The sequence below is a fragment of the Phaethon aethereus genome, assembly GCF_964289735.1.
Source record: "Phaethon aethereus genome assembly, chromosome: 11".
NCBI classification, from domain to species: domain Eukaryota; kingdom Metazoa; phylum Chordata; class Aves; order Phaethontiformes; family Phaethontidae; genus Phaethon; species Phaethon aethereus.
In genome coordinates this window covers 10,761,673-10,787,976 of record NC_138587.1, presented here as the reverse complement: position 1 = coordinate 10,787,976, position 26,304 = coordinate 10,761,673, and the positions used below count along the sequence as shown (strand labels likewise).

The 26,304-nt window shown below is 50.3% G+C and overlaps 1 protein-coding gene across 1 annotated transcript in view; it reads right to left on the bottom strand.

Moving 5' to 3' along the window:
- Nucleotides 1–5,147: 5,147 nt before the first annotated feature.
- Nucleotides 5,148–26,304, bottom strand: part of FAM107A (family with sequence similarity 107 member A) — a gene marked incomplete at both ends in the record, with an annotated part of 28,342 nt that continues 7,185 nt past the window's right edge. Inside the window, 4 exons of the mRNA XM_082004809.1 lie at nucleotides 5,148–5,255; nucleotides 6,443–6,599; nucleotides 10,324–10,498; nucleotides 20,479–20,542. Of these exons, the coding sequence (XP_081860935.1) occupies nucleotides 5,148–5,255; nucleotides 6,443–6,599; nucleotides 10,324–10,498; nucleotides 20,479–20,542 (504 nt within the window). The remainder of the gene's footprint in view (nucleotides 5,256–6,442; nucleotides 6,600–10,323; nucleotides 10,499–20,478; nucleotides 20,543–26,304) is intronic.

The window sequence follows — 26,304 nt, the reverse complement described above, 5'->3', positions numbered from 1 at the left end:
TAAATCGGAGCAGCTGACTGATGCAATGAGTGTGCTCACGGGCAGTGGATGATGCATTAGGGATGAGTTTGGTAGATTAAAGATGCCGCGTGGCTCTGCCACCCTGCCAGAGCAGTAGGGTGCCCTGTGGATGTGCTGCTTGGTATTCTGGTCCATACCACACAGCATCACATCCTACGGCACCTCGAGGTGGCCAGCGCTTGGGAAGGCAGTAGCATCTTTCTGAGGTTATCCATGGCCTTTCTCTACTTGCTCTGCTGTTTTCTTCTGCTGGAGTCAGAAGTGCTCAGCCTGGTGCTTCCTGAGTGCTGTTTGCGGTTCAGCTAGCAGGTCCAGGTCTCCTGAAGGAAGAGTGAGGGATGAAAAGTTGGAAGAAACAGATCCCTGATCCTGCTTGCAACCTGATGTTCATGCTGGCTCATATTCGAGCAGGCTCGGGTGCTGCCTGGGTGGGACATTGCCAGTCTGCATCAGGGAAGTCTGAGCTGGAGTGCCACCGGAGCCGCACAGCCGGCAGCGTTCTCGTGCGTCTCGGCTCCACGTGCCTGCAGGGTGCCCAGAGAGCTCACGGGTTGTGGTGGCAACCAACAAAATCCACAAAACCACCTGGTCGTGGTGTGTTGGAACACACCGCAATTATTATGTTGCTGATATTTTTGCATTTTTTCCCCATTTCCATAAGCCTGGATATCCCCGATATCATGTCCAACTCACAAGTTTCATATGATGCTTTTATCAACACAAAACCCGTCAGTCTGTGACAGTTTTAGATGATTTTGGGAAATGATCTAAATATAGAGAAATACCTAGGATAGGCAGAGGGGAGTTCCTGAGAAAGGGTGTTCAGCCAGGGCCAGGCTGAGGATACTGCTAGCTTGAGGAAGAAAACTAGAATTTGCCATTTCTGAGGCAGTAACAAGAAGTAAATTAGGCAGTAAAGCATAAGGGTTCCCTATTGGGAAATTCCACTGCAGCAAACTGTCTAGGGCCACTTCAGGAGTGAGTGTACAGGAAAAGAGATCTCAGCATGACCCGGAGAAATTGCAAAGCTGGTATTGAAAACTCTGGCAGTAGGAAAAATCCAGGCAATGGAGCAGTTTGTGCATAGCAGCATATCTTTAAAGAACATAAATGATTGTTTCTTACTCTCCTCCATGGAAGAGGAACTGTCACGATATGAAAGACTGCCTTTGGCATCCGTGCATGAAAGGAGGTGTGTGATTAATGTAAGCAGTTGTGGGGTATAGCCCATCGAAACCAGGCCGGCTGGGGTTGTGAAAGGTTGATAAAGCATTTTACAAAGTCCTGCCTGGGTCCCCTGGTCTTGTGTCTCAGGAAAGGCCACGCTCTCCAGCAAAGGCATTTCCCTTTGTGTGTTTTTTTAAATCCAAGGGCAACATGTTTCCTTGGCTTTGTGGGGTCTTACCCTGCCAGGCAGGTGGGCATCCATGGCCAGTTAGAAATCAAACATATGGGAAGTTTCGGTGCACAAAGCCTGATTCCACAATTTTTGTGCCTGTAAACATTCAGCAAATTGAGATGAAGTCTAGGGATAAGCAACGGATACAGCATTGGGTGCAGATGATGAAAAGAGCTCACTGATGAGTAAGTTAAGGCAGCACTAACAAAGGAGTTGCTGTCAGACTTCATTGATTTTTATGTTCAATCAGTTTATTTGGCTGTTGTCTGCTTGTATCATCGGAGCTTTTTCAGTTCCTTGTGGAAAAGAGCAAATTACACATCATCGTTTAGTTTATTTCTTCAGAAGTGTCCACATTAAAGAGAGCGAGTTAATTAAGTAGAGTTGCATGACATATATTTTTATAGAAATGTAACCGCTGACACAGAATATAGACTATATACCACATAGGCAACATACACAGTGCAAAAAATTGTCTTCCATCAATACTCTGATAATCTGTATCTTCTGGATACACTACATTTATCCAGAAATGTGTTTTAGGGGCATAGGGAGGAATTAATTTAAAAGAAAAAGAGACACAAAGATACCCCAAAATCTTCCTGGTGATGCCTACACTGTTGTTTTTTCAGGTGCCACCTCCACACTGCCGTGCCATGAAGCTGAAGAGCATCGATGAAGGATGTACAGGCTCTGGGCCTGAGCCCCGCCGGGGAAGCAGTTACCAGTTTGCAGGGGTGAGAAGAGCTGTCTTGGAAAATGCTGTGATTTTTTAAGCTGATGCTTGAACAGTGAAAGCATCATTTCCCACGTACTGTCAAACATTGGAACAGGCTGCCCAGGGAGGTGGTGGAGTCACCATCACTGGAAGTGTTCAAAAAACGTGTGGACGTGGCACTTCAGGACATGGTTTAGTGGGCATGGTGGTGTTGGGTTGATGGTTGGACTTGATGATCTTAAAAGTTTTTTCCAACCTTAATGATTCTGTGATTCTGTCACGGAGGGCTGGAGCCTGCAGCCCTTGCCGGGGACGAAGCGCCGTGTCCCCCGCTGTGTGCCGTGGGGCTGCTGCAGCCCGGCCCGGCCCCATGGGAGCTGCCAGTGCCAGCTGCTTGTGGCCAGTTTGGTGGGTCTGTGCGTGGATGTGCGGCTGGGTCCCAGCTCACGGCCCACGGGGTCCCAGTGGGCAGCGGGGTCAGGGCTTTCTGCTGTCTCTCCACCTCTGGAGGGGTTTCTTGTGGGTCTATAAACTCAGCCTGTGTTAGGACAGTATGACGTGGCTCTCCATTTCCCCTCTGGACACCCACTGAAAATGACGCAGACAACCCCCAACTTACGACTTAGCAATCCCCAACTGCGTTCATGTGGTGGACACCACATCAAAGGGAGACACCTTGATTATTTCTTTTTTCTCCAGATAATATTTGCATACTCAAGAAGCCCACAGCAAAATATTTTCAACCGTTTCATTGCTGATCTGAGCTTCCCCAAACCTTACCGGCTCACTGCCATGCAAGGACTTGCACAAATGCCCCCATCCCAGCCCGGGTGAGCTGATAACACTGATTTCACTGGTGCATATGGAGCGACAGATTGCCTCTCCTGGAGTGCACTTCCATCTGTGGCAAAATTACAAATTAATTTGCTGGGTGTTTTTGAGCTCTTTGATCAAGGTTACTTAATCTGTGTCATAACCCATCACAAAACCTCAGCACAGTAATTCTGGCTTGTTATTGAAACCGGTGCTATCTATGGAGTATCAAACAGTATCCTTTACAACTCTGTACAAGCATCCTTGGCAACACCATTTTTTTCTTAGAGAAACTTGTCTTTTTTTCCCCCTGAAAAAATGGTCGATGCTGCTTCTTCCTCATGGTTTTAATCATAACCTGTATGAAAAGCTTCGCAGTTGGAAAGGACATAACAGATCCTTTCAGGTCTTGTTTGACCTGTAGTGACCACATGCACTGGATTTCTGAAATAAAAACTTGTTTAGAATAAGCATGATGAGTGAGGTGCTAAAACTACCACAGAGACAGTGCCATGAGACAGGGTCTCAAGGACTGAAACTGAGTTAAAGTCTTTTATAGTCCAAGACTGTGGCAAAAGCCCCATACCTGTATCACTGCTCTTGACACGTGATGTGGCTCAGATGCCAGGTTCGAGCAACAGTCCTCTGAAATGAAACCTTGCTGGACCAGGGAGACTAGGGAATGGATTAGTAACTTTTTAATAAATATGTGATAAATGCCCAGTTTCCCTTAATTTACGTATGGATCCACTGAAGATGGGGATAGTAGATTGTTTAACCAGATATTACCTTCCCAGCTGACTAGGTCCATTGAGGCTTGCCGTTCAAGAGCCAGTGTTCAAAGGCAGTCGGTGAGTTACACTGTTTAGGCTTTGTGTCAGGGCTGGTGTGAGAAGCAAGAAGCTGAGATCCTCCTGAAGGTGCAACTTAAGCTCTAGATGGGGACACCTCAAGGCGTGGATGCCCCATAAATGCGGCAGGCTCTGTCCATACATGGTGCAAAGGCACCAGCTATCTCAGCTTTGCTATACCAGCAGCAAGAAGATTTTTCGCTTTGAAAGGTGGCAACTGAAATGAGGCAGCTCTGATCTCTGGAAAAGGGGATGAGAAGCACTGACAAATAGTTTTCCATCAGTACGTACGTGCCCCGTAGCCCCGGGTGCCTACAGATGTCAGCTCTGTGCAAGTGAACAGGACAGCAGCCTGACACCAGTATGACACCAGTATGACATTACCACCTCACTGCCTCTCAGTTACAGGGCATTTTTTGTGGGTCCTTGTGGTAGCACACGTCCAGCTGCTGGGTGAGGTGCTGAAGCTCAGCAGTCCAGGGGCAAGAAGCAGTTTGTCTGTGTCTGCTAGATCTACAGGGATCTGCTACCTGGTCACTGCACGCTTCCATGGACACCCATGCTGCAAACACCCTTTGCTTTCTGCACAGACCCTTTGCCTCCCACTTGGGGCGTTGATGGTATAGTCCAACGTATTTTCTGCCTGAGCATGGAAGTGCCTAAATAGCTAATTTCAAACAGGTTTGAAATGCAGTTTAAAGGTGCTTGTGAAGAACAGTTGCACCTGCCTGTGCTGCATTGGTCTGGGCACACAGCGGTTATTTTTTCTAATAGTACGGGTGTGCTGCAGGGACACACAGCCTCAGCCAGGCTCGACTCACACACTGGTGTAATACCAGTGTCCCGTGGGAAAGCCGTTATGGTCACCTGGGCTTTCTCAGTAATGCGCAGATTGTCCCTTTTCGTTACCACCCAGGTTTCCAGGAGGTTCTCCAGAGCTGCAGCCACCTGTCACCCTGTGCCTGGCGAGCCTGCCTCCAGGAAGAAGCAAGGGTCCCCCAAACCATCCCTCCACAGGCTTCCCTGGCTTAAACGGTCACTGTGTCTTGAGGGTTAACCAAGAGTTAGCTGGAGGTTAACATGCACCCACAATCTGGGGGGAAAAAAATGTAATTTCTCTCTGCATCTCCTTGTGTGAGTACTTCCTCGGTGAATACTGCAGCTTTTCCACAGTGATACCTTCCTGGGCTGGGAAAACCTTTTTTGTGCCTTCTACTGGAGCAAGTGTTAATAACCGTTAAGTAGCCCCAACGATGCGGCTGTGAATGTCCACCATGTACAGAGATGTCAGCGTGTTTGTGTTAGCGCTGGCCTTGGTAGGATCCCTGTTGAGTTTTGGCAGAAGCTACGCTGCTTTCTCGTCCCCAATCACCGTTGATGTTCTTCTCAGGTTTTCCTTGACTTTAATGAATTCTGGTGCATGCTCTTCCTGCTTCTCCTGCTCTTTCTCCAACTGTGAGAAAGAAGAGTCACCGTTAACTGTGTATGCTAAAGGACAAAAGTGCATTAGCTACGTTAAAATGGTGGGCTTCATTATTGCTGGGTGTCCACTTATTATTGCCCAAAGCTTAATGACTGTGTAGTGCATGTGTTGGTGCTCTCTTTTTCCAAACCATTACACCAGAGCCATGTTCACATTGAGTCTCTTTTTGTGGCCAGCTGAAACTTTTTTCCCGCCCCTCCAGGGAGGAACATCTCCAGCAGAAAAGCAGGGAAAGACCTGGCATGGAGGATGGAAAAGGAAGTTTGAATCCTTCCCAGCAAAGGAGGCCTGTGAAGAGGCCTTGGGAAAAGCTCTCAGCATTAGGTTATGGTCTAAGGGGGGGGAAGTCGTTGTACTGCCTCACTTTTATATGTGAAGTCTTTATGGATCTGTGCCTAAACCACCTTGTTTCATAGTCCTGGTTCTTCTCTGAGAGTGCTGGGCTTTGATTTTCAAGTGATCTTGGCTTGGCTGATATTATTGCAGGGGAGCTGTTGTGTCATTAATTAAATAAACCAGTTTCATCCATTTACAGTGCAAACACTGGCAAGTAGAACAGGGAATGACTTTCTTTTCAGCGGCAACAAGCTGACCTGCTGCTTGCATTGGTTTGGGTAAGGGGGCAGGTGCAGAGAGCACCTGGGGCATGGCTGTGCTGCTGGCAAGTGCTCATGCTGAACATTGGTCTCCCCAGGCATGTTTTTGGCCAGAGTGCATGCCAGGAACGGCTCCCAAAAGCAGTTTGGGTGTGATTGCAGCAGTGTTTGCACCTTCCAGCACTTCTGCAGCCTCTCACCCCGCACCCCAGGGTCCTGAGGCACCCCTGTGGTGGGTGCTGCAACAGTCCCCATGCTATTTGGGGTGCTTTGAACTGGAAAGCACACTCCAAGGACGTGGGACCCAGAGGAGACCCAGGGCCAAGTGGTACATAGCAGGGGTCCTGGCCGAGGTGGTATGAACGAGGTGAATCCCTCTGTGAGGATGCGGGTGCTGCAGCCACATGGAGCAGCACTGAGGCTGTGGCTGCTGTTTTATATATGGAGGGGTAGCAACACTACACCTTGGTTCGAGCCTCAGCCCACCCATCTCCCCTGTGGTCTGTGTCTCATGAGGGGTGGTTAGGATAAACCCGGGGATGACCAAATCCTCGGTTCTACCTGATCCAGCCTCTGGTGCCTCTTTAATAGCTCTTTTTCAAAAGGAGACTGCAGTTTCTTTGCCTCTTCTTCTTCCTTCCTCTGTCTGATAAGCTGGTTTCGCCGTCGGTGCTCGAGTACCCGCTGCAGCTCTGGTTTGCTCTCCACGCCCAAGCCTCTGTGGATAAAAAGCAGATAAATCAGGGCCGGAGCACCTACACCCTGGGGTGTAACCACTGCCAGACAGACAACACCACAGCTCTTCTTGGTCCGAAAGTGAAACATGGGAGACCTGGTCCACAAATCCATCCACAAGGCTTTGAGGGTGTTACTGGGAGCACCTCGCTGCTGGGATGGTGCCGTGGGCTGTGTGCCTCAGGTGGGCACAGCTGTCCGTGTATGGGGCTTCTGGTGCTGGAAGTTTTGCTAATCCCATTACATTGAGGTGCTACAGCTTTCGGGTTCGCATGTGGAAATGGGACCTTCCACTGGCTCCTGCTGTTACTAGTTTTAATTATGTCAGTGACAGATTCAGCTGCCTTGAAGAAATTTTAAATAATGACGATTTTTTTTCCACCAGCAGGGGTAGTCATTGATCTGCAATAATTGTCCTGGCAGTTCCTTTCCTCCCTGTCGCTTCCTAGATTTGCTTCAGAGCTGAGAGCTTGTGATCCCTCTGTTGACATGGAGAGTTTGGGTGAAGAGGCCAAAATGAAATGTCCTTTTCTTCTGGAAGCCGGAGCGTTTGCCGATGGCGCAGGCGCCTGGCTCCCCTTCAGCTGCCCAAAGCGTCTCAGATGACGCGTGGCTGCTCCAAGCCTTGTTCTGTGAGGGGTGGGATCATGGCAAAGGAGACATGGCAAGGACATGCAGACAAGGCATAAATACATGGTAAAGAGATGAAAGAAGTTCTCCAAACAAATTTCAGAAACCTAACTCTTTGAGTATTGTCATGCCTGAATTTAGACACTACGTTTTACCTCCTGCAGCTGACCCTGGCCACCTTCCCACCAGCTTCTGCCACCCTGCAAGCACGAGAGTAGTTACGGATGTGTAGGGCTCTGGGTGAACGTGGTCCTGCATGGTCATGGGATGGTTCCTACCCTTCCAGGACAGGGTTTGACCAGCTCACCTCTGTGCCACAAGGAATCTGCCCTTGTAAAATCCATCCACTTCCTGGCTTAAATCACTGAAAGTGGTGACTCTCTGCCCTGCTCAGCCCTAGCCAGAGAGAGGCAAAACCTGGAGCTGCTGGGAAGTCAAACGTTGCTGGATTCAGGGGAGACTTTATTGCAACTGCACAGAGTTTCACATTGCTGAAAAACAGACTATTAAGAAGTTGCCAAGGCCACATTTACACAGGCTATCTTCTGCAACAGCAGCTGGCATGCTGCCGGAAAATACAGGACTAGAAGTAGTTGACTGAAGTTGTATTTTTGAGGAGGAGTTGAAGACCTCATAGCTGTCACACATGGGGAAGGAGTAGGGCCTGACCACTTCCGTGGGCTGGGTTCAACACTCATTTAAGTCAATGGGCTGAGGGTGTTTACAAGTGCTATTGTAAAATGTGGGATGTTTGGTGTTCCTGTGGGTGAAGGTCTGTTTTGAGGCAAAGAGGAGACATCCCCAAGTCTGTGCTAAGGGCTTGCTCAGGGAATGGCAGGTCAGGGTGTGCTATTAAGGCAAAGCTTCTCCTCAGCACCAAGAGGTTTCTGTTGACCAAAGGCTGGTTGGTTTCTGCCAAGGTTGTTTGAAAGCAGAGATATCAAAGCCTACGGAGGTTTCTTGGCAAGGTGGCAGGTGCTGAACTGGCAGGCAGGAGAGGGAAACACTCTCCAGATGCAGCAAACCTCTGCACTGTCAACATGGCTGGGGACCAGTGCTTGCATCCCTCCAATGCCACGTTTAATGAAGCTTCCTATTGTAATTTCTTTCTTTTTTGCTTTATGACAGGGCAAAGTTCAGGGCAACATCAGTGAAGATGATACAACAGCCATTGCATTGGCCCCAGAGTTCTCATGATGGTTTTTCAAGGCATGAAGAACTTGGATGCTTCAAAAATGCTTTTCCCAAGGCTTGAGAGAGGGCAAACCTGCCTTGGCTTGCTGGAGATGCAACTTGCAATGTTGCATGTGGGTTTGTTACTACTCTGATTTAATCAGCCTGAGTTGTTAGTACCCAGAGGTGTTGACTAAGACAAGGGGTTTGTGGCACGAGCTGCTGATTTGAGTTGCTTCTCCCTGCTGCTTAAGGGGAAAAACCAACAGCAAAGCAGAAACATGAGCAAGTTGTAGATGCTTCTCTCTCCCCTTCTCCATTCTCTCCCTCTGTAGTAACATGTAGCAGGAAGCAAAACTGGTGGATTCAAGAGTGACAAGAAACTAGTAATGATGGATTATTGTTTGCAGTAGGGTTTTTTCACATATTTGCTGAAAAATATTTGGGAGGCCAGAGTCAAAGCAGGTTTAAACTGATGCCTGAGCAGTACAGGACTATAAGGAGAGGGGTCAGGAGATGCAGGCTGGCTGCAGTGGAGCTGCCTCCTCCCAGTATCTGATGGCACATGTGGATGTAACATGGTGGCAGGCACAGAACTAGAATACAAAGTGATGATGTACTTTTTGTTTGCCAGTTTGAAGTTCGGGTCAGCCTGATGCCATGGGGTCTGTACCCTGTCTGCCGCTGTTCGTCCCTGTTACCTCTGCTGCAGGGGTTTCTTGATTCTTTGTTCCATCGTGGTTAGACTGGAATGAAGTTCTGCAAGATCAAAGCCAATGCTGGTGGGTGAGTCTTTAAACTGAGCAGTATCACTAGGCAGAATATGGTCACTCTCAAGCCAGAGAATTTTAAGAATATCTGGCTGGTATAGTTACCTCTGTCTTGATGCCAGAGAACAGCCTGGGTATGGTCCCTGTAATTCTTCTGATTCTGGGAAAATCAAATCAAATCAAATCCAAGCCCAGCCAGTGCCAGTATTGATTAATGCACCCCACTGGCAGGCTTGATTGTTTGCCGAATTAATGTATGTGTCTGGTTCTCATGTTGACTGTAGTCCTTTTGAACAGAGGCTGTGCTCCTTTTAATTAGATGGCCAAAGTGCTATTGTGTCGGAATATTTCAGGGTGTTCAGAAAAAGTCAATATAAAGCCAGCAGATTTCTTGCTGTGCTTAAAAGCCTCTGAACTGAATATGCTTTTATTGCACTGATGTTCAGACAGTTGCTGCAAAGCAATGATGTGGTTATAGGTTCTCAGTCACTGGTGTCATTTTCCTGATGTTGTAGCTGTACCCCCAAAGAGTTAAATTGGGGTGATGGGGTACAAAGTCAGCAATGTGAATTCTAGCCTATCTTCACCCATTTGATTTTTAGGGAGACAGTGATTAGCCTTTTCCTTGTACAGATGATCTCACCCTGGTGCTCTCCCAGCCTTCACTGGCTCCATCCAGCCTGTGCCTCTTACTGCCTCTGGGTTGACCTTAAAGCACACAGGAATGCTGTACATTGGGGACTTGGCCCGTCAGTCATGGAGGCAGAAAAACCAGGACCAGGGAGAAAACATACGTGGTGCACGGAGAAAGGGGCTGTAGGGATGCATCGCATCTTCTGGCACTTGTGGCTCGAGGTGGGTGGAAATAGCAAGCAGCTCTGAAAAGTGCTGGCTGGTGCTTCAGGATGGCAGAGCAGGGGGCTTTGTGTTCTGCTTTTGTTTTAAAAGAAACTGTCACGTCAGGGAAAAGAGGAAAGGGCTACAGCAAGTTTGTGTTTGTGTGCAAGTGAAGGGATTTATTGTGCCCTTCCAGTCTGCAGGCTGCTGCTGGTACTTGCGCCTCAGCTGCTGAGCTCCAACGGCTCAGCCCCTCTCAGACCACTCCACCAGTGGCAGGCTGTGACCTCCTCTTACCTTTTGTGGTTCATCAGCAGCTCTCTGTGCAGCTCTTGGTGGCTCTTCGAGGCTTTTACAGGATTTAGGAGCTTTTTAGGTTTGATAAGATCTGGGTTTCCATCTATGTAGTCTGGGTGAGTCAGGATATTCCCACCGTCTGGTCGCTCCCGTTGTATTTCGGTGTACATCGATGCTGGAAGAAAAGACATGTGTTTGCCTGAGAAGTCTCACCCCACCGTGTTATGGGAACCCGCTGGAGGTCTCCTCCCTGGGCAAGACGGAGAAGGGATAGTGCCTGCCCCGGCTGCTCGACACGTGTCAGTGTCTGTGTGCATGTGCCTCCATGTGCTGGTGCAGGATTTTTAGAGGTTTTAAAAAATATTCCCTTTGCGTTGTTGATGAGACACATATTAATTAGATCACTTAAATTACTTGCCAGCCGCTGCTTCAGCGGCTGCAGCATTTAGTGCCAAGGATTAATTAATGCAAGATATGTCTAACTAAAACTGGGAACAGCCATGGATGTGGGCTGTGCTGGGCTGCTGCTTTGGTTGCCCTGGCCGAGGCCATCGGTCCCTTAGCACAAGGGGATGCTGTGGGGTTTGGGGGGCTTTCGAAACACAGGCCTGAGGAAGTGCTGCTGTATCTGAAACCTCTTGTCAAGGAAAGATTTTGCTGATATCCTACTGGCCTAATAACCGGGATCGAGCCCAATGCCAAGAAAAACATAATTCACCCATGCAGTATGTGATTGTGCTGTAATAATTTGTATGTTCTGGGTGTAAGAAGAAGAGCCCACTGTTCTGGAAGTGATGGCAGCTTGGATTTCAGGCAAGCCACAGGCCATGTTCGCTGTTGGTATTTTCCAAGTGCTCTACATTTCTTCTTTACAAAAAAACCCTATACAAAGTGAGTGCAAAGCACAAGTTATAAGAAAAACAGCATGCGGTGGGCTGTGTCTTTAAATGCAGAGCACAGTGGGGCTGCCTACAATTATTCAGTGTGCAGTCTAATCAGGGGCTCAGAAAGAGCAATTTATTCCTGACTATTCACTTGAACAATTTGGAAGTTTACCAGTAAGCACAAAAAGTCCCAGGAAAAGGGTGTAGGCAGCTCCTTGTCTGTAAGTATCTCATTATTACAGTATTTTTGGGGGCCTAGTGTGAAGTTATATGGGTTGATGGAGCAGCAAAGAAAACAGTTGTTCAGTAATGTTTCCTCTCTCTCTTATTGCAATCTCGTGTATAAAAGCAATAAAACCCTTTTAAAAGAGAAATCAATAAAATAAGGCAAGAGAAAGCAGGCTAGGTCATTCTTTCACAGTAACTACTTATCAAATGTAAAGTGGATTGCAATCAAACAGAATTGTGTAAGGAATAATGCTGCTGAAGAAATTATTTAATATCAAACAACTTTTCATTGAATGTTAATGTGGCCAGTGCTCTACTGCTTTGGGAACAAAGAAAAACAAATCAGAGCCCATTACATGAGCGTAATTGGGGTGAATAGTTCGGTACATATTTAAAGGGTGCTTGGAAGCTGGAACCAGTGATTTCTTGTATCAAATTATTTTCCTCTAGGATCATACATCACTGCTGGCAGAAGGGAAGGTGGCATGGTTTGATGTTTGATGGCAAGTGCCAGGCTGACTCAAACCCCTGTGCGGCTGGACTCCAGAGGCTGAAACTGGGGCCCAACGTTGCCTTCCAGAGAGATGCAGGGACTGAAGAACAGCCAAGGGTTAAGGCAGCACAATTTCATGGCTAATTTTTGTTAGACGAAAGCCAGGTTTTGAACAATGAGAAAACATGTCAGGTTTTTATTGGGGGTAAAATTGCTTTGTTTTTTTTTCTTCTTCTACTACTTCCCTTTTTTGGTCTTTTTTCACAGCAAGCAGACAAAAGACAAGGAAGGAAGATACAAAAGCAAAGGTTTGTTTTGGCAGAAAAGAAATGGATGAGCTCCCATTTCAAATGGCAAAGCAATGTCTTCATTCTTCAAACCACCAAGTCTCTCTATCAAGTAACTTAAATAAAATTCCAGGTGTTTTTAATGGAAACACCATTTTTGGACAGCTATAGTAACAGACTAGCCTCAGCGTCACTGTGTTGTCCTGCCACCCTTTTCCCACTGTTCCTGTGCCGCTGTTCAGACCAGAGCTGCCTCCAGTGACAGAGGTGCCTACACTTGCTTGTGTGCTGGCTACCAAATCCTGCTGCACGGCAGGATGAGGGCTGGAGCTTATCGATCTTGGATTTTTCCATCTTAAAAATATGCCTGTTGTGCTCTGCTAGGGGATAATGCAGCGAGCAGTGAGCATGGAAGGATTACGTAGCCAACCAAGCCTGAAGGACCAACCTGGATGCTGTAAATGGCTGTAACTCTAGTGACTTTGTTTCTTCTATACCAAGTAGCTCTCGGGCCCTGCCGCTGAGCTGTACTAGCTCTTGGGGCACTGGTGCAGCACTGTTACTTATAAAGCACTGTTTTCCCCCTGCCTCCATGATGTATGGGTTTCCTTTTGCAGCTCAGGAGTGGGAGTCCCTTCTTCCCTACGTCCAAGACCCAGATCCCGGGAGGTTTGCTTGGGGCAGGCTGTCCTCACATAGGGCTAATGCCCAGCAGTGTATGGTGCTATTGCACGGTGTCACCTAGCCCTTCGGTTTGGTCTTGTGGTGTTTCCACCCCCCAGGCACCCAAGACAATCAGGGAAGGGCCCCCCTTGCCTTGGGGGACCCTCTGCTTCTGTAGCACCTTTGGGAAGGACTGCGGCGAGCCTGGAGGTTTTGAATTGGCTAATGTGGTTGTTTCCAGATTGCAGCAATCTGGCATTGCATGGCTCAGGCTTGCGAAGAAGCAGCAATTTATCAACCTGTTTACAGAAGGCAGCTGGGGATCTTTTCCCTGAAACTAGTAGAAATGAAGATAATACTGGGAAGGAAGGAGTGGGAGGAACTGGAACTGACTGGAAGCATTTCTGGCCAGGCGGCTGTTAAATCAGCGTGCAAAAATCCTCACAATGAGTGCAATTTGCCTGAGCAACACTGTGGGACCTGGACACAGCAGGTAGCTCTGAGCTTGATTTTCACTGTGCAAGATGTGCCTAGGGGCGTGCAGACACCGACCTCGAGGGTTTGGCTTCCAGTGGGTGTCCGTACCGCTGCCCCGGGGACAAAGTCAAAGCCCTGACTTTGCCCCTGACTGGGACTGGAAGGAGCTTTGAACCTCACTACAAGAATAGCATTTTAAACCTTCAGAAGACCTTAGTCTAGAACAATTCAAGGAATGTCTTCATTTGCATTGCATAGAAAAAGAAAAATGAGAATATAAAAATATTGGTGCGCCTGAAACACAGCTTGGGGTTATGCGGGGAGTAAGGATGAGGCATCCTTTCTCCTGCAGGTTGGCAGATAGGGAGCCAGTGCAAAATGTTTCTTGTGGAGTAGATCTATCATCTTCAAGACCTGATGTAATTCATGTCTGTGTAAGGGGAGACAGACTGCTATCAGATTGCTTTTTGTCATTATTTATAGTGCTGGAGGTATAAATCAAGCCAGGTCTCTGCAGTGGATTTACAGCAGGATGTCTGTTTTCGCATGATTCAGCCGTAGATCAATGAACAAGGCTCTGCTCTGGCACCTCCTTGGCCACCATCATAAATCAGCAAAAGGTGTTAGACATTTTTATATTGTTCTTGGCAAGATATAAACAAAAAATACATGTGCATTTTAATGCCCTCTGCTGTACTCAGAAAGACAGTGTGACCTTTTAAATAGATCTGCTTTGGGGTGTTGCTTATAAAAAGTAGATGTGTTTGCTTTGACATACTCAGTCTTTTGCTTGCTTTGAAATATTTCCTCTTTCCTCATTTCTAGAAGCCTGAGGCTTTCTAGGAAAGGTACGTTTCCAAGTGACTTTTCTGTAGGTAAAAAGCAAGACTGCCTGGATGATGAGGCCAGGGCCACTGGCAGATACTTAAACTTCATGCATGGCGTTATCTCCTCTCCCAACCGTAGCTGTGAAACGAGCTCCAAGTCTTGATCAGTTTTCTAGGAGACCCCACAGGGAATATTCAGCATCTTTGAGATGGCCCAGAGACCGACCGCCCTCCTGCCCCAGGTGTGGGATTGGCTGGACGAGAAAAATGACATTTTAATATCTTGGTCTGTTCTGACCTAAAGTAAAGCCAAATTCCTGCTCAGACCGCCCGAAAATGCTTATAAATCCCCCAGTTCCTGGGAGACTTGTGATAAAATCATCAATGTGCAATCCTGGGGCAAATTGTTTCCACTTCTGATTATGCTCAGCCCCAATCTTTTGGGGAACAGGATATCGGGTAGTTTTGGTGCAACATTAAATGCCTTTGAAAACCTGAATGTTGCAAATAATACATTACCCTAGTAGGAGGGTAAAATGCGGTGTGCTGCTTGGGGTGCTGGGTAGCTTTTGTGCAGCCCAGGGCAAGGAGAAAGGTTTTAGCCTGCTCCTGGAGAGGAGGAGGAGGAGGAGGAGGACTGACTCATGCCCAAGGCCAGGCATCGGACACAAGGGCTTGACCAGGGCTGGAGCTGAGCTACACGTCCCTTTGCTGTGGCTGCTTTTTGGTTTTCCCTCACTCAGAGGAGATGCCCTTCGCAGAGCATTTATTTAGGGTTAAGTGACTTGTCTCTCTGCGGTGAGTTGCCCTGTCAGCCCCTCTGCATCGGGACCGCACGCCCTGTGCTGCTCCCCGCGCTGCCGCTGGCAGCCGGCTTCACCGTCCTGTTGGGATGGAAATAATCCCCAGGAATGTTAAGGGGATTAACGGCCCTGGAACGGGCAGGTAACCTGAGGGGTGCAGCTCTGCTTACGGCTGCCTGCATAGCTCCAGCCGTTCTTCACATGGGGAAAAACAAAAGAGATTTAAAAGACTATTAATCTATAGATGTTGGGATTAGAAAGCTGCAGGTCTGGGCTCCTACCCAGCACCTCTTGACTTGCCACTGCTTTTTTGCAGGTTTTCATGTGAAATGCCTCCTCCCCTTTAATTTTGTTGTGCCAAGCTCTCCTCGATATCCTGCCCCTCTGCAACCTGCTCACCCTTCCTCTGCGCATCCCTTGGCCTTTTTCCACACCAGCTGCAAACTGAGTTTCTCTTCCTTCAGCGCTGTAGGCAGCCCCGCTCCGCAGCACGCCCTGCCCCGTGCAACGATGCCCTGTTGGTTCTCAGCATCCTTAACTTGCAAAGCTGCCAATGCTGTCTTCTGCAGCACAGGTCAGTGTTTAGTTTTAGGTCAAATCTATAAAGCAAACAGAGTTTGCAGTCTTTTATTTCTGCTGTATGTGCCATTTGAGAACTGATTTTCCAACTAGAGCATCTCAGGAGAGGTTTGTCAATAGGGGCTGAAGATGACCAAACTGCTCTTGTTAAAAATACTGTATGGAAATCGCTTTCTGAGCAGGGGATGGGCCTCTGTGAAATGCCATCCATGTAAAAACAGGCAGAAGGCATTATTCTGGGAAGGGGTTCCAGGCTCAGAGGATATTACTGTTTGTAATTCTGTGAAGCCCTGTTACTTGGTAGAAGGGATGAGACTAGGCAAAAACCTCAGGACGGCCAGGGTCAGAGCCCTGGATCTGGGTTTGTAAAACCACTGACCCAATGGACTGTTTTCTGGGCAGAAATGATCACTTAAAACTGTGGCTACAGAGAAGAACCTCAGGTTTTCTGGATGCCTGGGATTTACTAACGAATGCATCTTTTTTAAAGAACCAACAGATTAACGACAAGCTGGTCATACACATCCTGCAAGTAAGGAGACTGCGAAACCAACACACTCAATACGGGTCAGCGGAGCTAGTTTAAAGCTATTTACACAAGTAACCTGAGCCTGGGAAATAACATGAATTTCTGATGCATTTAATTGCAATCATGGGGGGAACCTTCCCTTTTCTGGGCTACAGCCCCCGATGGTATCCGCTTCCTGGGGAGCCCTCCTTCCCCAGGACGTGGGTACCATCCCTCACACCCCTCCTCCTCGGGAAGGCTGAGAGGAGCGAGCCTGTCCTCACACCCTGCAAGGGTTGGCATGTGCAGGTGGAGGGATCTTTAAACTAGCCTCAGTTCCTTTAAAGCACTGGTACACGCACACTCCTACCTGTTAACCAGCAGTTAACATTTTTTTTTCATTTTAGAGCATGAACTTTCAGTCAATGCATTTCCACTGTCTGAAGTGGAACTGGGGTTTGGCCCTACAGCTTTTCCCGTGAGAGTGTCATGGCAGGAAAGGTCATGCTGTATGGTAAGTCCTACAAAGAATGAAGCTGAAAGTTTGTGTTTCATTTTGGATTCTTGAATTGTTTGCTAATTTGCATGATTTTCCTAACCTTAATTAATTGTATTTTATAAACACAGACTAGCCGGGGTCAGCATCACGGGGCAGGGAAACAATTGTGTGTTGGTGTCTGTGCAGTGAGAGCAGCTTTTGGTTGTGCAACCGCGTTGCGGAGGATCTGCTGCTGGAGGACAAAGTGGTTTGACCTCAAAGCTGGACACTTGCTTTTGGAAGCCACTTTCTGCATGGCCAGTAGGTTCAGGGCAGAGCAAGGCACCCAGGTGCCAGCTTTAGTGGGTCAGATACGGGTGCCGCCCGACGGGGGGGCTCGTGGTGCCTGGAAGCCCTTTGGTGGGTGACTCCCCTCAGCTGAGCCCGCAAAATGCGCCTTAACACCCCAGCTAATCCGTGTGTTGCTGTTACGCAGCCGAGCCCGGAACAAAATACCTGTCATTCCTTCACATTAGCTTAATGACTGCTGTGGCTTACTGCCCTGGTGATGGATGATGATGACATTAATAATGATGATGACGTTAATAATAATGACGATGATGATGATAATAATAATAATATGGCAAGCCCAAAGATTGACAGATGCTAATCATTACCCTCCGTGGGCGAGATGGTACCAGCTCCCATCCTCACTGTGATTTTCCTCTCCTCTGGTTCCTGCCAGCAGCTCAGGAGCATGTCATACCGATGGACCTGGCATGCTCCCCTTGCTTGTCACCAGGCGACCGTATCACCGATAAATGATACGTGTGCTCCGGAAAGAAGGCAAAAAGCCTTTGTCTGCTTTTAATCTATAGTTTTAAATAATTAAGCAAGGCTAATTCTGGTATTTATAATGCAATAGAGTGAATGTAACTCGATGTGGCTGCTGTGGGAAGCAGTTCCCAGCTATCGAGTGGCTGCCTCGGGGCAGCAGGCGTGCACGCCCTGGGCCCTCTCGCCTTCGCTTGGCCCTGACGTTCAAATAAACCCCACGAGGTCGTGGGGTCAAAAAGGGAAAGGGAACCCTAATGGAAATGTAAAATGGGGAAGGGGGCCGAGGCCCTGCAGCTCCCGGTACCACTGCCGCATGTTACCACTGTTCCTGCATCTGCCACTGCTGAGCACATGCTGGGGATGGGGCTGCCCACCAGGGTAGCCAGTGCTGCCCACCAGTATAGCCAGTGCTCCCCACCAGTACAGCCCATGCTGCTCACCAGTACAGCCTGAGCTCCCCACCAGTACAGTCTGAGCTCCCCACCAGTACAGCCAGTGCTCCCCAGAAGTACAGCCAGTGTTCTCCCACCGGTATAGCCAGTCTCCCCAGTCCAGCCCGTGCCCCCAGTCCTGCCCACCCATGCTGAACACCGTGCCAGCACTGCAGCCCGCAGGGCTGTGACCCCCCATTTACACCAGCACTGCACCTGCATGAGGGGGGCACAGAGCAGGCACTGGCTCAGCCCGGGCTGCTCTCACACCACCAGCTGCAATCACCCCAAATGTAAAGGACCCCGGATGTCATCACGGTCACCCGCTGAGCTTTGCACTCATGCACATGTATTTGGAAGAGAGAAATGCCGGCAGTTTTGGGGCTAGCTGAGCTATCCGGTGTGTAGAAGTTACCAACACCCTGTTTTGTGTTGGCTAATGCTGGAAATGCTTGTGCAGTCAGGCAGCAGCAAGCTCCCGTCCTCCTGCAGGCAGGCAGGATTGGGTGTGCTGGTTAATCATTGCATTTAATTACCTTGGACTGTGATAAGCAAAGATAACAAGGCTGGGATCCCACTCTGTTAGCAATCACCAAGGGATGTCAGCCCCTGCCTTTTGCAAGCAGCATGTGGAGCGGCTTGTTTAGTTTTGTGAAGCAGTGACAGATGCTCAGCAATCTTTCTCAATAATCGCAAACTTACTTTTAATATCTCACCAAATATTTTCTCTGTGCATTTGCCTGCCTACGGTAGAGACTCCCATCAATGATTAATGAATGTTTTAAGGTAGCTCAAAGGTATTTGGTTAAATACAGAGAAAATCCTCCCGCGCTGATTTGCAGGGGTTGTATTAGCAGGTGCCCCAGTCCAGCCCAATGCCTCTCTGAGAAGGTTTGAATTGCAGCCTGGGTTTGCTTGGGGAATTTCTTGTGGGATATGGGTCCGTTTTGAAAGGCAGAAGCAGAAGGGCAGCTTCTCAACCAGCTACAGAAGTATTAAAATAACATGTTATCTCAAATAAAATTTAAAACAGGGTCCAAAGTCACCCGTGCGTAAAGATGTACGCAGTGCAGACTAACCCCACGGGGGCTCAGCAGCCCATCCCTGCAGGGGGGAGCTGGCAGAGACGCGGGGACCCCCCTGGGCGGCTCAGGGGGCCCTGGGCTTACCTGATTTTCTCAGCGTGGCCTTGGGGAGCCCGGGGGGCAGGTGCTGCCCCGCACCCCACGACATGGGGCTGCAGGAGCTGAGGCTGCTGCTTCTGCCTAGCTGCGCTCGCACCTGCGTGACTTTTTGGCCGGGTCCGACGAAGCTGCCTGGCTCCTGCCAGGTCTCTCCGGCGGGAGCAGGGACGGAGGGTCACGTGGAGGCGGCCGCTGCACCGGTGCTCCCTCCCCGCTGCTCTCGTCACCCCACGGGGACCCCACTGAGGGCTGGAGCTTGGCCAGCAGCAGCCGGTGGCCTTGCCTGCTCCTCAGTGCTGGTCCCAAGGGTCTCTCTGCCGCCCTGAAAACTTGCTGCCTTTGCTCTTTGTTGCTGGACGATGTTTTCCCGGGACAGAGGAACAATCTAATCGTTTTTTCCCCCCAAAGCAAACAGCTCCGTGCGTGCCCAGGCGCCCGAGCTGCGCGCTCAGCACGGCTGCTGCTGCTGGCAGAGAGGTCGCGTCCCCGCTCCACGGAGAGCGTGCCTTCTCCTAAGCGTGCCTTAACCATGCTCCCAGAGAAATCAGATCGCCCCAGAGGAAGCCGCACGCCCACTCTCTTTAGCAACCACTGCAACAGCCAAGCCCGGCACCAGGGCAACCGCTCGAGTTATCGTGATTATTCCCCGGCGTGTTGCAACACCCCTTCATCTACCGACTGCTGCACGGTCCGGGGGGAGCAGCTGCTGCACCCCGTGGGTGAGGGCTGCGGGGGGGAGAAGCAGCCCCTGCACAGGGGCTGTGGGCAGCCTGGTGGCACCGGGGCTGTGCGATGCCGCTGCACGGCTGCCCCGGGCTCCCGCTGCCCCAGCTCTCACCCTGCTGAGATGCAGCCCCTGCCTGGATTGGGCCCCTCATCCCCATCCTCACTGTGGCTGGAGGTACCATGTTGGCTGTCCCTGAAGTGCCACAGCCTGGGAAATTGGAGGCTGCAAAGCTGGGGGAGCAGAAGGAGTTAAATTACCCCAGCAGCTCCTTTTGCCTCTTAGATGGCTGCTGCAGTCCAGCTCTGCCCAAGTTGCCCCATGCCAGCCTGCAGATGCGCAGCATTTCTGTCCCAGGAGGTGGGCAAGGATGGGGCAAAACCATCCCTGGGGTTGATTTTGGGGATGGAAAGGGATAAGGGAAGCTGGGGAGCACCGCTGTGGTGCCCAGCCATGTTCACATGCCGCAGCACCCATGGGTGCACGCACTGTCACGGACACATCCTGGCCTGATGCTCCCGGCCCCATGAAGGGCTGGAGAAAGAGGCCAGGCTGTCACGGGCATGGGGGTGCTTATTCACTTATTTTAATCTCTCCACATTTTGCTCCTCTCCACGTCCCAGCATCTTCCCCCATCCCAGCCGTGTTTTCCAGCCAAGGGCTGAGCAGCGCCGGCGTGAACAGAAGCCCCAGTCTCTCCCAGCTCGCCTCGCAAAGCCCTCCGTGGGGCAGTGCGGGCTGCCGCCACTCACCCGAGCTGCCGCTCCCGGGCTTCCCGCTTCCACTCGGACACTTGGGCTGAAGGGAATATTCTTTCTGGAAGAAAAGACAAGAGAGAAATGGGAAAGGACTGCACAGGTATTTCCCTGTTACAGGAGATGAAACATAGGAGGAGTTGCCGGTCATTTGCTACTAGAGACTTAAAAAAATTACTATTTTTTTTTTAACCTCCTGACCAGGAGCTGTTAAATTTAATAGACATGGAGCATCAGACACAGGAGACGGGAGGCAGGCTGGTCCACATTCCGCGTGTGGTGTGTGGTGTGTGCGTACGTGTGCTTGCATGAGCGTGGTCAGCTTGTCCCGACCAGCCGTGAGTTAGACGTGGGCAGGGTTTTGGTCCCTAGACCAAGGCTGTGGCGAAGGAGAGGGCTTTAAGTGGGGAGGCTGTGGAGTTTGTTTGCTCAAACCGCAACCTGCCTCGCAGCCCACGTGTGTCCCATAAGCGTTTCGTGGCTATGCAGGTTCCATCGCCCATTGCCCCGTAGCCTGGCTGCTCACTGCACGCTCCAAAAATCCATTTGGCTGAATTTTGAACTGAAAAAGAGGTGGATGCACATCTGTACTACTCCTCTTGGGTTGCCCTTGAACCGGCTAAAGCTCCACACCTCGTGTTGAGCTTCGGGTCTGTGAGTTCACTGGAGCTGTGTCAAAGGGGGAAAAGAGCATCAAATTAAACCCGCTTTGACCTTCCGATTAAGTGTGGTTATGGCTGGTAGATGCAGGAGTGAAAAAGGGCTGTGATCCATCAACACCTGCTTCTGACTGAGTGAAACGAATTGGAAAAAGGCAAGATAGATTTTCTGGACATATTTCTGTCTGATATGCCCTAGTCCTTGACCAGCTGCACATCTGGGCTCTTCTCTGCAGGCCAGTGGATTTGTGGGGGGCTTAGGGCCTCCCACTCTGAACCAAAGGACTTCTCATGGCAAAGCTGTTTTTCTAGGAGCTGCTTGCACAACAGTTCTCTCTGCTATCTAAATTAGTAAGCAGTCTCACCCTGTGCTCCTGAGTCTTTGGGGTTAACAAAAAGCTTTTGTATTCCCCCTGTAGCTCCCTGAAGGTTACTGTGTGAAGGCGGTTGATTGCTGGATGATATTTATCTGGAGTGGCTCCTGCAGACAAGGAGTTGCGTCATTCACCAACTGCCCCCCCCCCCCGCCCCGTGTTTCCTTTGAAGTGGCTTTGTGTCCCAGGAGAAGGTGACATGGGGAGCTCATCCCAGCATCACTTGTTGCATCTCCTGTGCCCTGCATGGCCCCGCGTTGCTGTGAACGCTGTGGGGTTTTGCAGGCAGGGGTCATGTTTGGAGATGTCACCCCCAGAGGAGCGAGCCCAGCGGTCTCCCCACGCCAGGAGCTGGCAGAAGAGCAGGGTGGCTCTGGCATGGCTCTGGCATGGCTCCGGCTCCGGCACAGCTCTCCGGTGCGGCTCTGGCATGGCTTCGGCTCCGGCACGGCTCCGGCACAGCTCTCCGTTGCGTGTGGCCACAGAGGGCTCGTTTCTGGGGACTTGGACTCTGCCCTGCTGAGGAAGTGATGTGGTCTTTTCACTCAACGTGCTCGTAGAGTGAGAAGAACGCTGTGCTGAATGTGCAGCCCGAGTGCCACTGATGGGTGGCTGTATGGTTCATTAATGAACACTGGGAAGAGGAAGATGGCTCTGGGGGGGCCCACAGCCGTGTCCTCATTACTGAGGCTGTACATTAGATTGACTTTTAGCTGCTGAGTTACTTTGCTAGCAATGTTGGTTGTCATTTCTTTAGCCAGTTGCTGCGTCACCAGGAACTTTCTTGTATGGACATGTCTCCTGTGTATTAAAAACCCCCAGACATGTCAAGTGAGTACCCAACACAACTACTGGCTTTGCCGTGGTTGTGTAATGCAGCCAGCCGACATGAATGCAATGACAGTGAGATAACATGGCCGCCGAGACCGGCTTTCTGTCCGTCCAGCCATAGCGCCGAGGAGCCCTGATGCAAGCTGTGAATTAAAGAGCAGACAGCTCTGCCTGGCCCTGCCTGCCTGTATCTTTATTAAATCTCCACTCTCAGCACGGCGCTGGGAGTGCAGCTTCGCTGCCAGTCGTGTCCGGGCTCCTGACCTGCAGACAAAGTTCTGGCCTCCACAAAGTCACCCAGGTCTGGGACTTGAAGGCAGACAGCATTTCACTTCCTGCTGCAGGGTGGTCCTGGAGGCTGGTTAAACATTTCCTCTGCTGGGTTAATGCTAGATGTTGGCTGAGGTGCCGCCTGCGATGGTGGAGACCGGCTGGGCAGCCCAGCCCTTCCTCCCACCCCATGTGCCCCGTCCCCCAGCACAAACTTCATGCAATGGTGCTACAGCCTAAGAAGTCATGCTGGTTGCACCGTGGTGATGACTTTGGCTGTAGCAAAGCCAAGGTCAGGGGACCTGTAGGCTGGTCAGGGCTCTGCCTGGTCTCTGATACCCTGTCACCTCCGTGGCACGAGGAGGCTGGAAACACACTCCTGCTTATCTCCACTTGAGCCATTAGTGTGTTTGCAGAGCAGGGTGGCTTCTCGCACCTCCCCAGCTCACAGGAGGGAGTTGATGATTGCCCAGATGATAGAGACTTTGGCCCGCTCTCCATGGGACAAAGCGGGGAATGGGACTCTGTCCCCGACCCAGCTGGGCATGGGGACAAGTACTCCAGGAGTCAGAGGGCTTCATCTGCCACAGTGAGGGCTCAGATGGGGAGGGTGTATTGCAGTAAATGGGTGGAAAATGCCTGGTATTTCCCCAAACCTCCTATTTCCATGTGAAAATCACTTCTGCGTACAGTGTGACTGCATCTTGCCAGGAGTAAGAAGAAATCTGTCATCAGACGGTAACGCTGTGCTCCTCTGCAGGTGAGCAGGACAGATGTAAGTGGGGCAGGAGGATGAAGGAGGAGCTGCCCCAAGCCAGGCAAGTGCTTTCATCAATGGCAGCAGCAACCTGCCCGCAGTGGCCCTGGCCAGGAAATTTCTCCAGCAAGAGAAGGAGGATCCTGGAAATGCTGCTGTTGGGAGCAGGTACCACTTCCAACCCGCAGGCCAGCTCCTGCCTGGGATCCCTAGCCTGCTGCAACCGTGTCAGTGAGGACACCTACCACTTGGGCTGGAATTAGCCTGGCTGTTAAGTGAGGTTAAATACAACAAAACAACATAAAGCATAATTAGTAAGTAGTCTCATGCTGTACTTTTACTGTTCTATATTACTCCTAAACATCCTGGGCATCGTTATATCCCAGCAGGACTGCTCCTGGCCCCAGCTCCAATGCACAGTGAAGAGCTCCTGCAGCAAATGCCTGGAGGCAATTTGGCAGGTATAGGCTGCTTTGAACCACCTGCTCTAAGCAAACATCCTCTTCCATGGCTCCCTGCTTGGGGAGTGCAATGCTCCTACTGCAGCTTGAAGCCAGGCTCCCAGTATAAACCATTAATCAATGTTACTTGTCCTACATGTGGGTGCTGTAATGTTTACTTGCAGCAAAATTGATAGCTGGTAATTTTGGACCATGTTTGTGCTTTGATGAAAGCGGTCAGGGAAATGAGCCGTCAGCGTTGTCAGGGCGTGAGCCACAGAAAGGGCGAGGAGGATGGCTTCAGGCAGGTTCAGATCAGTACAGGTGCCATTAAGGTGCAGTATCATAGCATCTATATTGCACTACAGCCAAAGCCTGAGGTAATAAATTAGGCAAGAAATCACTGCAATCAGATCATGGTGATAGAGGTATTAAAGTGGGCAAACTGCCACCCAGGCTGAGAACTGATGCGAATCTCCCGCAGACCTGGTTTTGGGAGGGAGGCACCATTAGGCAGGGTTGGAAGTTGCCCAACCTATTTGGGAGTAGATGGGCTCAGAGAAAGGCACTTTGTCCATAAGTTGCTGTAGCAGCTGCTGACGTTGGTGTTCAGTGAATGAACACATCCATTGATTGAAATAGTCTTATTGCTTAACCCAGAGGCTTTGAAAGAAGTTGTCATGACCTGGAACAAGGCATTGATGGTTGGCAGATCGAAGCCAGAGTTTCTATGCGTGATGAAGCCACAAAACATGTGATTTAGAGGTTAGCCAAATTGTAGTCTACCACTGCTTTCAATTAGCCCAAATACCCTCTTGCTGCTCCCGGTGCTCCGTATGAAAACATCTCGTACATGCTCCTGGATGCTGAGATACCGTCTAAGCTGTTGCCTGAATCTCCTGTGTTATTGTTGAATTCTGGTCTGTCTGTGCCATTTGCAGCAGCTGGGACTGATCCAGAGCCCTCAGTGAAATCATCCACTGGAAGAAACTTTTGAGGATTAGTAAGACTTTTTCCCATCTGTGATGTCAATGCACAAAAATCTGTCAGCTCGATTGTTTTGCTGCAAAGTCTTGCCATGTGAGGTGTTGAGGCTTATTTGATGCAGCAAGCTGGGGCACATGTTTGCTGAGATGACACCATTTTCTCGTTAAGGAGAAACAGAGAGAAAATCAGCAGCATGCCCTGATGCCTGACACTGCTGCTAATTCCCCGCTGGCCTTGGCCAGGGGAAGTGCTGCAGTTTAGATGAATTTCCAAAATTTTGTGAGGGCTAGGAAAGGCAGTGTAACAACACCCTCCCTCCAGAGCTGGCAGACTGGGCTCTGCCTTCCCGGTGGTTGTCACGATGTCGCTGCTGTCGGGGCTGTTGCAAGAAACAGCTGGTTCCTCTCTCTTGCAGGGGCAGAGTGATGCTGGGTTCGGGAGGGTTACTCCCCGGCGGGGAGCTTGACCGTGCACATTCCTCTGCTCCCAGCTCATTACGGGACACTGTTATTTTGGCAGGTTTTGCAATCGGGACTGGCAGGCACCCAGGAGTTGGTGTCCAGGCTCATCCCCGCGCTCCTGAGCCAGGAGCTATGAAATCGGCTGCTCGGTGCAGCCCTTGCCCTGGGAAGGGGTCTCAGCAGGGTCTCTGAACCACCGCGGCACCCAGCGCTTCCTCCAGCCCAGCGCCCAGCCCCGTCGCGCCCCGTCCCGGGCTGCCCGCCACTCGGCTGCCCTTGCCCAGCCCTCCCTACACGCACGCCCAGGGGTGAGCAGGTTTTTCGAGTGAAGCTGGGAGCTTGTGTTACTCCTGGTCCCTGGCCACAACCAGAGCTGATTTCACTATCGTATTGCAAAGGACTCTAAGAAATATCAAGTTATTGGTGTAACATTTCATTAGCAGTCTTTTGACCTCTGCAAGTCTGCAGCGGTGCTCAGGCTCAAGTGGAGCTGAGGGCGGATGTTTGTGGGCACTCTCAGAGGGCAACCGACAGCCTCGTGGATTTTTTGACAACAGCAATTTGTAAATTTAGGCTCGCAGAAGGAGGCTGGGCTCTCGGTCTGGGTACGGGGCCAGGCTCACGTTACTGCGGCTCCCGTCTCTCTCGGGGAGCGCCGGCCAGGTGGCTACTTTGCTGCCTAGTCGAGTGGAAAATTGCAAATGCTTCACATAGCACTTGGTGTTATTTTATTCATAAAGAAAACACAATTTGACACAGATGAGTGCTGCGCTGACCTCTGCCTGTCTTTGCTACCAGTGCCACTCCCCTGCCAAATCCTTGCAGCGGGGCTGGCCCCAGGAGGCAAGCACAGCCCTCCTGTGGCCACGGAAGCTGGCAAATCGAGTCCCATTTCACAGGCTGCCCAGAAAAAAGCACAAAAAAAGCTAAAGCAGGGAAGCAGCAGCATGGGAAGGGGAGCTTGCTGGAGCCACCAGCTCCGGGGCAGGGACCCCCGCTGAACTCCCTGCTGAAGCTGAGCCAATGCTGCTCCTCGAGAGCACG